Source organism: Stylophora pistillata, chromosome 4, assembly GCF_964205215.1.
Source record: "Stylophora pistillata chromosome 4, jaStyPist1.2, whole genome shotgun sequence".
NCBI classification, from domain to species: domain Eukaryota; kingdom Metazoa; phylum Cnidaria; class Anthozoa; order Scleractinia; family Pocilloporidae; genus Stylophora; species Stylophora pistillata.
In genome coordinates this window covers 22,485,401-22,500,710 of record NC_142522.1, presented here as the reverse complement: position 1 = coordinate 22,500,710, position 15,310 = coordinate 22,485,401, and the positions used below count along the sequence as shown (strand labels likewise).

Sequence of the window (15,310 nt, the reverse complement as noted above, 5' to 3'; positions counted from 1 at the left end):
ATTCGAGGTTACAAATTGCATATTTCATTACGCAGTCGGTGGGATGACACCTTCTTAAACAGATTGAAGAACTCACAGAAGAAAAGAAAACCTTTGGGATTTCCCAGCAAACTATTTACTTGGGGGAGCTTGTTTACAGTAAAAACGAAGTCAGTTTAAGATGTTTATTGGTATTGGAACTAAATGTAACTAACCTAATGGCGGGCTGGCGGGAACGTGTAATAGTTTTGAGTTCTTTTGCTAATAATTGCTGATGTTCGACCACACTTGGGGGTTATCTTTTCATGACATAACTCTGCAAACAAGGCATCAAAATCTTGTTAGAGATTCTAATTACCTCCAGTGACAGTCCTGGAGCCTCAAACCATAGCTCAAACCACCGTCAAAGTGGCTTATATTTGCAATAACAATCCGAGATGAAAGTTTTCAATGCTGACAATTGATAAACATAGTTGACGATTATGGCATCCGGTATAGGAAGGAATAAAAGAGAGGTTTTAATCAAACAGAACCGCCACAATCTGGTTTGCGGTCAGCTTTCGATTCGTGCGATCAGAATTTTCATCGCACTGGAAAATCATCTTGCCCTCAAGGGAAACACGTCTTAAAGATATCTCAAAAAAGTTACAAAATCTGAAACAGAATATCAAATTTAAAATCATGTTAATGTTAATTTTATCTGTTTAGACAAGATTCCGGAAGAAGCTGGCGTATTCTTTTCATTTTAAAAGTATTTGAGCTTCGTTCTAATTTGATGTGGATCTGTCTTCAGTCTCTACGAGAAGAAACTTAACTGTGTGTTTACGTGGTGAAGGCTGAACAAATCGCTTCAAAAACGGAAGATACTGCAAACGAACTGAAACGATCTCCAAACTATACAACTGGACGTAAGTTGATTGTAAGTGATAAAAAAAAAAACATTCGCTTCGTTATAAAGTGGTGAAAATCCATTATTATTGAAAAGCCAACAGGATATTGATAGCAAAAGGAAAAAGAAAATATCCAGCTTTTAGACATAAAAACGTCACTGGTTACAAACCGAGTCATGAATTTGAACAACAGCACGGCCATGACTGTAGCTGTCAATGCGGGTGGCTCGGCGAGTTTGCCCCACAGTTTCTACTTTGTTACAGCAACTGTGCTAATACTTATTATCATTTCCGCCATCATTGGAAACATATTGGTGTGCGTGGCCATTCTTGTCAATAACCAGCTCCGTTCATCGCCCACCATGGTTTTCATTTTTTCCTTGGCTGTGTGCGATTTGTTGACTGCTTGTCTCTCAATGCCTTTCGACGTGAACCAGCAGCTCACCAACTTCAAATGGACATCTAGCGAGGGCCTCTGTCAAGCCTGGACAACTGCGTACCTTATCACTGTGCCCTCATCCATTTGGAACCTTCTGGCGGTAAGTGTTGACCGGTACAAGAGCCTTAAGGACCCCTTGAGCCGCTATAGACAAAGTCCCTTTATGACGCGTAAGCGAGCGGCTCAAGTAGTTGTGCTCCTGTGGATTTACTCAGCGGTTTTCGCTCTAGTACCTGTTATGGGATGGAAGTACAACCCAGCAAGTGTCAGAAATAACTCATGTTACTTCAACATAACAACAAATTACTCCATATTGAGCTCATTCGTAAACTTTATCTTCCCACTCCTGGTCATGTGTTTTTTGTATTTCAAGATATTCATGATAGCTCGAAACATAAACAAAGAAAAATTTGCCCAACCCAACAGTCGCTCATGGGGGAGATTATCCAACGAAGCTACTTCAACGGAAGACGTTTTTAAAATCACCAGGCGCAATAAGCGAAGTGACAAGAGAATCAAACAAAACATAAAAACTGCTAAAAATATCTTGATCATAGTTGCAGCCTTTTTCCTTTGTTGGATGCCCCACACGCTTCTCAGTTTAACCATGATTTTTCACGGGGTTGAGATGGCGCATAAAATTCCCTCAGAGCTGCTCACAGTCTTCTTGCTCCTGGGATATCTGAACTCCGCTCTAAACCCACCTCTGTATACATTCCATAACAAGCGGTTTAAAGAAACCTACTTGAAATGCCTCGGGCTCCAGAGACGAAAGACTCCACCTCCAAACCGTTTCTCGAACGTCACGGCCTTGAGCAACATTGACTCGAACCATTCGGGGTCTCCGACGAAAAACATGGACAATGAACAAAACGTGGAAGAACTTGTTGACATTGAAGAAAATAGCGTGTAGAGTCTAACTTTAAGCAGCCGCCAAACAAGGGATTCTATTACAAATCTACTGGTAGTTCTTTCTCTGGTTCTGCCCTAGAAAATTACCTACTTATTATCAACAGTATCAGCTGTACAAGATATAAAAATGACTTAGTCGTAAAGTCTACTCCTTGAGAGACAAGCTTTGATATTACAGAACCATATTAAAACTTTTTAAACGGCAAGTTTCTGAAGCTTTTCATTTAGTACCATTTTTCATCCATCCCATGAGAGAAAAGTAGTTTCAGAGTATGAAATAACAATCTATTTTAGAAGAACTAACTATATAGTATAGCGAACTCTTAAAGCAGTTGAAATCATAATTTAATCGACTTGGTCTCAATTTGGTCTTGACTTTTCATTGAAATGTAGGTATGTCACACTTGTACTTGTATAATTATCATCTACAGACACTTGACATGCATAATTTGCTGATAATTCTGAAATTAGAGCCGATATTTCCTTTGCCCTCTCAGTTTCCTGTTATATCTTTAAAACACATTTTGTTTTCATTAAAGCCCTACAAAACGTTTTCAAAGATCGATCATGGTTGCCACGGTATGGGCGGTTCTATTAAAGTTGTTACATAAAAAGATAAAAAAAAAACATATTTGTTATAACCGGCAGAGTTCCTTTTTATCTGGAATCATACCGCCCCCTGAAGCACCCATTAGTAAGATAAATACAAAAAGAAAACAACCTATACTGCCAAATAATAATGCTCAAATCAAGCTTTCCCCTCTCTTTTTAGGCTCGAAATTGGACAGAGTCTTAAAATCAGGATCAAGAGTCATCGAAGGACTTTGATAACTTTGCATCACCCGCCGTTTATTTATAGATGTTAAACGCAGTATCGATTTGTGTTAGTAAATAGTGTGCATGCTGTGGTTTAATTTCAACCTAAATGTTCAAATCGTTGTACAAATTTATTTCTACCCATCAATTATAAATTACTGTGTCCTGGGAACCAAGAAAACTGAACTTTGAAGCTGGAATAGAAATTGAACGAAACTTATACTGATTATCCTCGATACTCTCCAAGTACAATACACGTGGATGCATTTTAGACACAAATGGTTACAATAGCAGAAAAAAAACTAGAAAAAACATGGATTTTGTCTCTCACAACAAGTTACGTTTATTGTGATGCTGATTTAGGAGATCATTATCAGATCGAGCAGAGGAAACCAATCTTTCAAACAAAGCTTACGCCAAAATTCTCTTTAGACAGGCCCTAAAATTGCGAAGGGATTCTTGTTTTGAAACTGCTAGTATTCCAATCAAATCAATCATACAGACAATGTTGACAACCAGCTGCTTTGCGCTGCTGTATTGAATAAAAGGCATTTTTAGGTGATAGTGCACTTTAACAGATGAAATGAAATGTAAGATTCCATAACAGGAAATAGAAAGCGTTTTCGGAAAAGACTGTATAACCTTCTCGGAAAAAAAGAAGGTGAGACAAAAATTGTAACTTTTCTTTGTTTAGCTGCATAAAGGTACAGCCTACTGGAACGCATAAATTGGTTACTTTATATACTGAATTGTGGTCTACGCAATATCAAATTTTTAGACGGAAATTCAGTATGGAATGTTTTTCGTACTCATACTCTGCCATGTCACTTCTAGCATAGCATAAGGCAGGATTTGCTCTTCCTAATTCAATACTTTGTCAACAATTTCACAGAATACAGATTTTAAAGTCCCAAAACTTCGAAACTGATGCGGGCTTTTTATACCTTAATAGCTCTGCGCTTTTTTTTTAATCTAAAATACAGCTGATCAACAAATGGTAAACACCACAGCGTACACTATTGAGTTATGGATGCACGCGGGAGGTTGCTAAGCACGAAAGAAGCGTAAGAGTCGCTCGAGGCGATAGCCGAGAGCGACTCTAGCTTCTTAAGTGCTTAGCAAACCTCCCAAGTGCATCCATAACTCAATAGTGTACGCTGTGGTGTTTACCATTTGTTTTATAACATAACATTGATACATGGTAACTAAAGAGTTCCCTTTTATTTAACAAATCTTACGCGACCAGAAAAAACAAGCGCACGCGGAAAAATAGTCTTTGCATTTGCTCACGTCAGCAGCGTACACCCATGGGCAAATGGGGGACGCTAAATTGACCAATCAGAGCGCGCGCTTTACTTTGGTTATGTTATAATGTTTTTTATTTGAACCAATGATAAAGCACCACCTTTCAGACTTGACCCCAATGTGTGCATAACCTCTCCCAAGTAGCAGAACATCAAAAATAAAAAAAATAAAAATTGCATCAGTCTGTCCAGTTTGCGAAAGAAGTCAACTTGAGGATAACTTGTGTTTCGTGGTCATTCTTAAATTTCTCCTGTGTGGCCTACACTGTATAAGTACCCAGTGCTAAGAGGAGAAACTTATTTTGATAGATTTTAACACTTAGATGTTACATTTTCATTTTCCCGTCTTTAATGAACGGACGTGTCATGATATTTCCGAGATATATATCTGCAGTAATTATTCGTCTATCGCTACTGTTACAATAACTTTTATCTCTGTAATTTGGTTGTATGAATGGAGGCCGGAACAGGCGTTCTTGTCTCTAGCTGTCGCTGAATCCTTATTCTTGAAATATCCTCTGACCGTGAATCACAACATTTCAGTTTGAGTCGTTAGTTAATTTCGGTGGCCGGGTGCCCTATCCAGCTTGTGTTGTCAATTAATAAAACTATTTTAATTAAAAAAAAAATACCTTCGGGATCCAAAAGGGCTTCAGAAATACGTGATGTATACCCAAAATATTACCAGATAATATAGAAAAACAACTACTGTAATTTGCTTGGGCCTGAGGCTTAAAATGCTGAAAGTTTTCGTGATCTATTTGCACCTTAAATTGTATTTCTTTATAAACATGAACACATTAGCTAACAGAGTTGAAGAACTATTGTTGGAAGTACTAAACTCGAGAGACGACACTTCACTTATAAATATATATTGCGACTTAGTGGTTGTCAAATTATCTCCAGTATACGGGTTATTGCCTATCTGAAAATTCAAGTTAATAGAAAGAAAAACGTTAATCAGAAAAAAATCAACACATTTACGAGTAAACGAAACTTAAAAAAAAAAAAATACATGAAGAAAAAAATAAGAAAAGGTTTGTTTAAAATTAAGGAATTTTTTCTGACAATTTTATGATTCAGCAGTGTTTTGAAGATAAATTGTTTTTTATATGCCGCGCGCAAGACGTTCACCTTTTCAATACTGCACAGCTTGATTAATTGAATGATTTCACCATTTTCAACTGTTTTTTGTACATAATGCTGTCGGCAAGAGTTAAAATTAAAATCAAAGGAGTATTGTTCGAAAAGTGACTGAAATTAATATCGCTTTGGGAAACAATATTCTGACGTTTTGAATTCAAAACCATGGGAAGTCTTTCGATTCAAGCTTGTTAAAGCATTAAAAAATTGTCCTCTTTAGAATTGGAGAAGTTGTGTAGACGTTCTTATTGAGCGAAAAAAGCGCCAAGTTGCACTTGGTTACAAAGAAGGAGGTGTAATAACTCGTGGACAATATTATATCGGAATTAAGATGAGATTAAAACATATCTGTGGATGTCAGACAAACAATGAATGCTATAACGTGAGGGTTGCCTAGCTCTAGCCTTGAGGTATGGTCTTGCGATATCGCCGGTGTGCTGCGATTGGTGTCGCTTTATTAAACTGGTACCGTGATCGATGATTTTCACTCATAAACGTCAGGCTGGAGGATTATCTGTTGTGTAAGTCGGACAGATGGTTTCCTCCAAAACATCGATTCGTCGCCTATTGTCCCTCATTGCGAAACAATCACCGGAACAACTCACTAATAAACGGTAATAAATTGATGTTATCGTCAATTTTGTTCTCTGAACAGGTCATTTATTTGTGAGCAGTGCATATTAAGAGGTTGCAGTCAAGAACACCTTGGCAGTTTAATGTCAAACTCAAAAGAGTAGAGCTGGTTGTGGACCGTCTAAGGATTGCCGAGCAATTTTCCCTCAGAATTTAATCTCTTTACAGCCAGAACACATTCTCAGTTTGTGGCATCTGCAGGGTGGGATCTAAAATCGCGAAAACATCAACACTAAGAAACTCCAGAGACTTTGGTGTCCACTCTTTTAATTTACAACGTCTCAGGGTTACACTGCCGACAGCGCATTTTTTACAGAAATAATTTTTGCTATTTTTTCAGTGAACAACGAATATCTTGCAAAGTAAAAGCTGATTCTTGCTGGAGCATTATCAGTTTGGTCAATTATTTGGATAATCTCTTTGTACTGACCGAACGCCGATCGACACAGGACTGAGCTAACAGGTAAAGTTATATTTTTCTTGCTCGTCACGGCAGAGGTCTTTGGGATCGGTCGATCTCCCTTACTACAAAAACTCGAGGTTTTTCGTGAATATTCGTAAATCTTCTTGGTCCTATCGAGATGAATTTCTCGGAAACAAATCTCTCTGCTACGCCACCAGCGTTGTTATGGAGTCCTGGTTTTAAGTACTTTAGTGCGACACTTTATGTTGTTATAATCACAATGGCATTCATTGGAAATCTTTTGGCTTGTCTCGCATTTACCTTGAATGGAATCGTTCGCACTTCAACGACGAATCATTTCATTTTTTCGCTAGCTGTGAGTGATTTGCTTACCGCGTGCTTCGCAATGCCCTTCGATCTGGAGCAGCTTTTAACTAATAATACTTGGAACCATGGAGAGGTCCTATGCCAGGTATGGACAACAGCTTACCTCCTCACTGTTCCCTCATCTATTTGGAACCTTTTGGCTGTGAGCGTGGACCGCTATAATAGCCTCCAGGACCCGCTCGACCGTTTTCGCCAGACTCCGTTCATGAGCCGTAAGCGTGCAACTCTGGTCATCCTATCGCTGTGGATTTATTCAGGGCTTTTCGCGCTTGTGCCAGTCTTAGGCTGGAAACGAGTCTCCCAAAGCGTAACTGCACTCGGTTTTTGTGACTTCAACATAACTACAGAATATTCTTTGTTGAGCTCCTTGGCGAATTTCATCTTGCCAACCGTCTTTATGTGCGCGCTGTACTGGAGAATCTACAAAATTGCAAACGGTCTAAGTAGGCAAGAGACGCTAGATCCTTTGCAGAATTCACCTTACACGGGAAGAAAGTCGGCCAAGAGTCTGAAACGGCGGATCAAGACGACAAAAAACATCCTAATACTTGTGTGTGCTTTTTTCTTCTGTTGGATGCCGCACACTGTCCTCAGCATCGTCGCCATAATCATGATTGAGACATGTCAGTCATGTATAATAGCCATTCCTTTAGAGCTTTACATCGTCCTTCTTATGCTCGGATATTCAAGTTCAGCTTTGAATCCTTATTTGTATGCGCTGAAAAATAAGCAGTTCAGAAATGCCTTCTCTAGGCTTGCCTCTGCGTTCCGTTGCAAGGTCACTCTGCGGATACCTTCATCTATTACATCCGGGAATCAAAAGTCTAGTAAGTTACTGCCAAACAACAGTAACGGACAGAGCACGCTAACCCGAACCACTACTCTGTAAACTGGGCTGCCTGTGCTGGCTCAGCGTGGTTCTAATCAAAAGTCTAGTAAGTTACTGCCAAACAACAGTAACGGACAGAGCACGCTAACCCGAACCACTACTCTGTAAACTGGGCTGCCTGTGCTCGCTCAGCGTGGTTCTAACCAATTTATGGCGGAGCAATCGTATTTTCCAAAGGTTGCTTGTTCAGATTTTAGTTTTCCACTGTGTAAACAATTCTGATTCACAAAAACCGGGAGTGTGAGTTCTCATTTTATCATGAAGATTAGAAAGAAGTAAAGTATTCGAGAAAATGTACCTTCATTGTAAAATAAGTAACATTTATCATAGTTAACTGTGTGGTGCAATTCAAAAGCGCTTCAGATACGTTATGAGAGCAACACTAAACACTATTTTCAAACTATATTCTCAAACACTTCACGAAAGGTATCTAATATTATATAAATGTATCTACAATTATAAACAATAAATGGCAAACGCGCATCATTAAATCTCCACGGTTAAGTCTGGCGACAGTCTATTTCATAATTTGCATGTCACGCAAACATTTCAGCGGAGCGAAGATATTCGTAAAGAGGCATTGGGAAGCACTTTGACGTTCCTTCTCTGATCATTACCTAGGTACATTATCTTACTAAAAGACCCATTTGCGGGGCTGGATTATTCAATACCCGACGAATATCAATCCTGGGTAACGGCAAACAAAAGTTATACGTTGCCATGCAAATAAAATCAGGATTAGAGCTAATCCTGGCAACTATGCCTGGGAGAAAGAGATTAACAGAATACTGGGAAAATTTAAGTTTTTTCTTATAGAAGAAAAAAATTGAAAGGTGTGGTTTTCTGTGAGGTTGCAAACAACTGAGAAATTCATTACGTGTAAAAGCCTTCACTAGTGCTCTATTTTTAGTGAATCGAGGAGAAAGTTTACAAACAAACACAGAGAACTGAATGATTGTTGTCACTTTGAAATGATAACAAATACCCGCTAGACAATATAATCGTAGACACGAAAATTAATGGTGAAAGCGCTCATAAATCAAACATTGCAAATTGCATATCCTTTGATAACAACTGGGCGAGAGATTGCAATGCGATTTCACACTTATAGAAAAACATCAAAACACTTTAAATTTTTTGGAAAGTTTTGAATAACTGTCGTACACAAAAGCTTTCACAACGACTTCCAAACTGTCCCATCGTTTTGTTTCATATAAATCGTGTAACACAAAACTTTGCATAGATAAAACGAAAGTAGTTTTTGTTTAATGTTATTTGACCGTTAGGAATTGAAAGTCTATTTAAGCTTGAGTATTTTTCAGTCCTTCAGAGGGCATCCTAGATATTGTAATTATTTTATAGCCTGTTATAACTGTCGTGATAATCTCGCTTCTAAATGTTTATGCTAAAGTCGTAGATGAAATATGTAAGTCATAATTAGTGTAATGATGCGTGCGTAATTATGGAATAGTGACCTTTGTTCTGGTTTGACTTTGTCAGGAACAGTCAGCTTAAAACTAGTAACAGACCTATTCACGACTATGGCCCCGGCCATGGTGGTGAATTGGACTTTTACTAGTACCGCGAAGAAAGTATGTAAATAAATAAATAAATAAAGTTACATTCATTTACATTTCAAAGAACTGACATTACCCACCGTCCAAGAACCGAAGTAAATTCAACAAACGATGGAAACATAGTTTAACAATCTTAAAACTGTCTGGTGTAAGAGAAAATTTTGATGTATGTAATATCAGGTGCACTCCTCTGACGCCAGTTAATGGCAACGGTGAAAACAATAACTGATGACGACCTTCTCTTGATAATGCACGTTTGAAAAATTTCCACTTAGCGTTGTTTGAATTTGACTGCAGAAGACTCTTTTTCATATTTCAAAAAACAGGTGACTGGTTTAAATAAAATGATGTCTGCATCCTTTCCTTAAGTTGTTTAATCATTCGATGCTCTTATGAAAGTATTTCAACTTGGAGTGAAATGATATATATCAGAAAAAAAAACTTCTAAAGTATAAAGTACAAAAGAATTTAAACCACTGTTGTTAAGAGGCTTGAATTGAACCAATATCGATTGTGTCACGGAATACGTTCAGGTAAGAGTGTTTTAAACTGTTCTAAAAGTAAACGAGCTCTTTCCTGTCAAGAACCTGAGAGATTTTAAGGGAACTTTCGTAAAGAGCAGAGGAATCTTAAACAATCAAGACAATTCACTGCAACCAGTCTTTCCCTCTTGTTGTTAGAGAAACATGGGAACTTGCCAGTTCTAGTCACTTAAGGAAGATATTGTTTTTCAATATAAGCCTAGGGTACATCATTTATTTCTTTTTCGGCGAGCTGTGCGTTTTTATCAACGCAATGAGTCAAAAAAGAGAATAAAAGAGGTCAAAAGATATATCTTGTAATGTTTGCGAGGTACACACACTTTAGAGGATGCAAATAGGAAGTAACCGGAATCCAACTGTTTGCAATCTTCATTCTTGAGAACAAAGGAACTTTGAAGAGTGCTCTCACGTAATGGAATCTGACCATTAATTAGCAGAGGTGTGTTTCCCGTTTACTCCCATTAGATCGTGCTGTTGTCGTGTCCTATACAACACTCTTCAGCGGGTGCTCGCACGGTTTGGAAAAAAATGAACCGCTACGCAACCAATGCTTCGGATGAAGCTTATAATAGCACTTTGCAATCCCCAGTGGGACCTCAGGGATATTTAAACTTTTCTAAGGGATTCACCGTATTCATAGTGACTGCTTTTCTTGTTATTATGGTAGCGGCAATCATTGGTAACACTCTGGTTTGCACTGCAACACTTTTCAGCCCAAGCTTGCGAAAAGCCAACACAAGTCTTTTTATCGCATCTCTAGCCGTGTCTGATCTTCTTGCAGCGATTTTAGTGATTCCATTTGACGTCTATGTCATTCTCAACAACGGACTGTGGTTTCATCGTGAAGCAGCTTGTAACCTTTGGACCACTGCGTACCTGATGACTATTCCTACTTCGAATCTCACTCTGCTGGGCTTGAGTATCGACCGGTACCTCACCTTAAGCCAGCCTCTGAAGCAGTTCCGCAGCGGAAAGGTTGTAACAAGAAGTCGCATCGCCGGCTGCGTAACAGCTCTATGGGTGTACTCCCTCGGTTTTGCCATTTTACCTATGACGGGTTGGACATTATGGCGTTTTAGAACGAACAGCGTCAACGGTAGTATCTGTTTTTTCAACGGTTCTCTCTTATACAACATCTTGGTGTCTGTGCTGCACTTTATTGTTCCATCTTTGGCTATGTGCGTGATTTATATCATGATCTATGGCCAGATTCGTCGCCACACCAGTAGAGCTGTTCGACCTATTGATTCCCCAGTGGCGCAGAACACCCAAGCAAACCTCCTGCTCCAGAGGAATATCAAAGCGGCTAAGCGGATTGCGGTAATTGTAAGCGTTTTCCTGCTGTGCTGGGTGCCTTACAGCATTCTTAGCATTATTGGTAACCTGTGTCAGGAGTGTCTTCTTGACATACCACAAGAAGCCTTTTATGTCACTCTTATCGCCGGCTATCTGAACTCTGCATTAAATCCTGTACTTTACTCATTCAACAACAGAAATTTTATGGACTCTTACTGGAGATTATTCAGAGCGATCAGACGAGGACTGGGAAGATTTGGCGGTATAAAATAAGAGATATTTCTCAATCCAGAAGGAGAGTTTAACAGGATTCTGACTCAGACTTTTTAATTTTCTCCTATAAGTAAGTGGATTGCGAAGAATTTACTAAACAAAGTGAGAGATAATCCTCAATCCAAATGGAGGGTTAAGCGACTTTCAGTCGAACACTTTACCATATTCTCCTGTAATGTAATCCTGTAATCGAGTTTAGTGTCTTTTGCGTGGGGCATGGTTGCCCATATTGCCCGAGCCAGAGGCTCATATAATCGCAAGACAACACCCACCCATCCCACCCCAGGGGAGGACATCCCATCACACAGTAATCTCGTGCGTAGGAAATTAACGTCTCCTACCCCTAACCCTGCAGGAGACGGGACCTCCATTTATTCGTCCCTTTCCGAGAAGACTAGAATATCTAAACCATTTCTTGATGTTATAGAAAGGCAGCATATTCTTCTCAACTATTTTAAGACCTTGAGTGTTGGTCCGGCCGGGGCTCGAACCCTCGATCTCCCGAACATCAGTCCAGCGCTCTATCGATTGAGCTAACCGGGAGGCGGTTTTAAAACATATGCGCGATGACTTGCAAGGCAGTGGTTCCTACTTCAAGAATACCGTGCGGTAGATGCACACATTGACCAATAAGCAGCACAATAGTTTACTTAAAAGTCTCTTGAGGTAAATTAAAAGGTCGCATATCACCTTAAAAGCATCGGAAGTAACAGCTTCATCTACAACAATATTAATGTAGATATACTTATATTGTTTCATTGTTTGAGTTTGTTGAGTTTAAAAGAAAGCGCTCTGGAACAAGCAAGAAAGAAAATCACGTTATCGGAAAAATTTGCCTCGATCACTTTGTAGAGCGCGGACACAGGAGTGACTCAAAATCTGCAAGTTATGCAAAAAATAAAAGTGCCTTGTAATCGGCATTTATAAATACCTACTTACTATTCAATTGCATGACCACACTCCAAGATTGCAATTAAATGACACGGCTCTTTTTCCAGACGAGCCAAATAGACAGCAAGCCATGTTCGTGTACTTTGTAAGGTATTTTTTAATTTTTTTTATAGGAAGAATTCCTCAACGAATAGTCCGCTGTAAAAAAGGGTTGACCTTGTCTTGAATATTTCATTGACAAACAGTTTAAAGAGTAAGTTTTGATATTGCACCCAACATTCCGATACATATCGTAAAACATGAAGTCGTTCAGTCTCAAAAAGCGACATAAACATATTTTATTTAATGTGTAAGAGTGTAAGAAGTCTAGCTTTTAGCTAAAAAAAACTTAAAAAAAACTTTAAATTATTTGGTTGTCAAGAATAGATTGTTCAGTACCGAGTCTGTTAGCGTTCAATAAAGATAATTAGAACTGAAGCGCTGTTAGAGTTCCGTATTGAATAGATTCCAACGGAATGTTCTCAGCCAAGAATGAAAAAAATTTGATTCATTTCAATGTTTCCCATTATCCTTTCTCAGTTCTTGAAATTTGATGGATGTGGTTCTGCGTTTTGAAAATTCCATGATGTTTTTCACCAAACAATATTAATGCTTGTCACGATACCTTCTTCGATTACGTCAAGTTCTGATGAATCAAGGGTAAAACGGAAACACGAAAAGAAAAATGCGTTTACAATAGAAGCTGTCGCCAATATCGGAATTGAAATATCTAATAAATCATGAAAATGTCATTGAAAACAAAGAGCTTTCCTTTTCTTGATTAATACAATGTGACGTAGGAAGCCTAACCCTTAGTCTTCATCCACCACAATTACTGGATTAGAGAAAAAGTTCAGTGTAAAATAGTTGATGTAAGTAAATTGCAGATAAGAATTTATTCATAAGTGGGCTTCGAATTTAAGCAAAGGACCTCCTTGTGTGACCTGCGTTGGCGGGTTGAATTGAAACACCCACGAATGGTTATATGTGTAACCTGCGACACCTACTGGAGACAAAAGTCTTCGGAGAGCTACTAATATTCTAGCCGGGTCAACTCCTTCTATTCGGGTGTCCTTTAGTTTGCGGAACACGCGTAAATAAAGAGTCCGCTAAAACAATCGTAAGTCAATATTCCACTTAAGCATTTAACTTGTTTTTTTTTTTTTTTTTCTTTTTGTTTACCAAGCGCTAAAGCTCTACAATATATTGGACCTTGTGCAAAAATTTACTTACCTCTATAATCCTTATGCCTAGGTTTTGGTCGATAGCATGGAGTATTCACGTCAAATCTATGAGGTTTAAGATGTAAATAGGCCAGCCACGTTTGGTTTATGGGTCACGATCCGTACTCGTGTTATGAGACCTTTTAAAAATTTGGTGATGATGACAAAGACCATGAATCCCTTTGAAAGTTATCGGTTCATTCTTTACCTTCAACTATCACGTTGAATTTTTATACCTTCAGATCCCAGACAACCTTCAGATCCCAGACAACCTTCAGATCCCAGACAACCTTCAGATCCTAGACAACCTTCAGATCCCAGACAACCTTCAGATCCTAGATAACCCGCCCTCCGGTTAGCTGGTTAGAGCCCTGGACTGTGTTCAGCGGGAGGTCGAGGGTTTGAGCGGCGCTTGAGGAGAATTTGCTACCTTTCTATAATATCAAGAAATGGATAGATATTCTAGTCTTCTCGGATAAGGACGAATAAACCGTAGGCCCCGTCTCCTGCAGGGTTAGGGGTAAGAGACGTTAATTTCCCACGCACGAGATTACTGTGTGGTGGATGTCCTCCCCTGGGGTGGGATGGGTGGGTGTTATAGAGGGCCACAAGGCTATTAGTTACCGTCAACTATTCCGTGCCACCCTCTCTAAATAAAGTGTATCTATCTACAAGTTAAGAGCTAGGGTTAGTGTAATCGTGGAGTTCAGGAAGTTTCTTGAAACGAACTGCGTTAAATAAAACATTAGGGACTTTAAGCAAACCACGACGGCTACGGCAACGAGAACGTGGAAAAACAATAGATCTAATTGACAGAACAATAGCCCAACACGTGCGTTTTAAAACTTTGTACATTTCTTTGCCGTCATTTGCAAAACAACAACGTGAAATCACCCAAATTTGCGTCGTCTGCGAACCGAAACCGCGGCGGAAAATTATTTTAATTTACATTTGGAACTCAACGCTACTTTTATGCGTCATGTTGAGTTTGAGATCTGGCGCCCTATGAGACGGCAAACACATGCAGCCATTTTCGAAATTCTAACTTAAAGTAGAACCTCATTTTTAAATCGACGTCTTCCGTGGCGTTGCCGTCCTGACTGCTTAATAGGAACTTTAAGAAACCACGACGGCGACGCCAAGGAAGACTTCGATTAAAAAAAGAATTTCCACTCTTAGTTAGAATTTCAAAATGGCTGCAGGAGCTTACTGTCTCATACAGCGCCACAGCTCAACTTCAGCATGACGTATAAAGTAGCCGTTGAGTTCCAAATGGAAATTAAAATAATTTGCCGTCGCGGTTTCGGTTTGCAGACGACGCAAATTTTGGCGATTTCACGTTGTTGTTTTGCATAGGACGGCTAAGAAATGTACAAAGTTTCAAAATGCACGTGCTGAGCTATTGTTGTGCTAATTAGATCTCTTTTTTTTCCAACGTCCTCGTTGCCGTCGCCGTCGTGGTTGCGTAAGGTCCCTAAAGTCCCTATTCTGACCTGCGACATACAGATCTAACCCTAACCCGCAGCCTCGAACAAATTTTGAGGATCTAAAATTGGTGCTTATACCAAGTAATGTATGGCATTAGCCTTTATGACCGCTGAACATACGGAAGACGGACAATGCCGAGCTGAAATTTGAGTTGGATCCCTTCCAGATGCCAAAGATAGCTCTAAA

General features: G+C 39.2%; 3 protein-coding genes across 4 annotated transcripts; all 3 read left to right on the top strand.

The window, feature by feature from the left end:
* Positions 1-4,041, top strand: LOC111323697 (histamine H3 receptor-like). 2 transcript variants are annotated; one of them, XM_088758138.1, is made up of 2 exons: positions 1-1,408; positions 2,993-4,041. In XM_088758138.1, the coding sequence occupies exons 1-2, from the start codon at positions 1,046-1,048 to the stop codon at positions 3,014-3,016; spliced, it is 387 nt and encodes a 128-aa protein (XP_088614264.1). In that variant the 5' UTR covers positions 1-1,045; the 3' UTR covers positions 3,017-4,041. The 2 variants fall into 2 exon arrangements, with proteins under 2 accessions (XP_088614264.1, XP_022782841.2); XM_022927106.2 differs by lacking the exon at positions 2,993-4,041 and having other exon boundaries at positions 1-2,779.
* A 716-nt stretch (positions 4,042-4,757) lies between these two features.
* Positions 4,758-8,290, top strand: LOC111323629 (beta-2 adrenergic receptor-like). The gene is made up of 2 exons (XM_022927022.2): positions 4,758-6,097; positions 6,457-8,290. The coding sequence occupies exon 2, from the start codon at positions 6,698-6,700 to the stop codon at positions 7,793-7,795; it is 1,098 nt and encodes a 365-aa protein (XP_022782757.2). The 5' UTR covers positions 4,758-6,097; positions 6,457-6,697; the 3' UTR covers positions 7,796-8,290.
* A 1,862-nt stretch (positions 8,291-10,152) lies between these two features.
* On the top strand, positions 10,153-12,851 carry LOC111323698 (histamine H2 receptor). Its single transcript, XM_022927108.2, has one exon. The coding sequence runs from the start codon at positions 10,443-10,445 to the stop codon at positions 11,481-11,483; it is 1,041 nt and encodes a 346-aa protein (XP_022782843.1). The 5' UTR covers positions 10,153-10,442; the 3' UTR covers positions 11,484-12,851.
* Positions 12,852-15,310: the final 2,459 nt, after the last annotated feature.

Bases quoted from the DNA above. Each gene is read 5' to 3' on its own strand.
- LOC111323697 (XM_022927106.2), top strand. From the start codon at position 1,046: ATGAATTTGAACAACAGCACGGCCATGACTGTAGCTGTCAATGCGGGT.
- LOC111323629 (XM_022927022.2), top strand. From the start codon at position 6,698: ATGAATTTCTCGGAAACAAATCTCTCTGCTACGCCACCAGCGTTGTTA.
- LOC111323698 (XM_022927108.2), top strand. From the start codon at position 10,443: ATGAACCGCTACGCAACCAATGCTTCGGATGAAGCTTATAATAGCACT.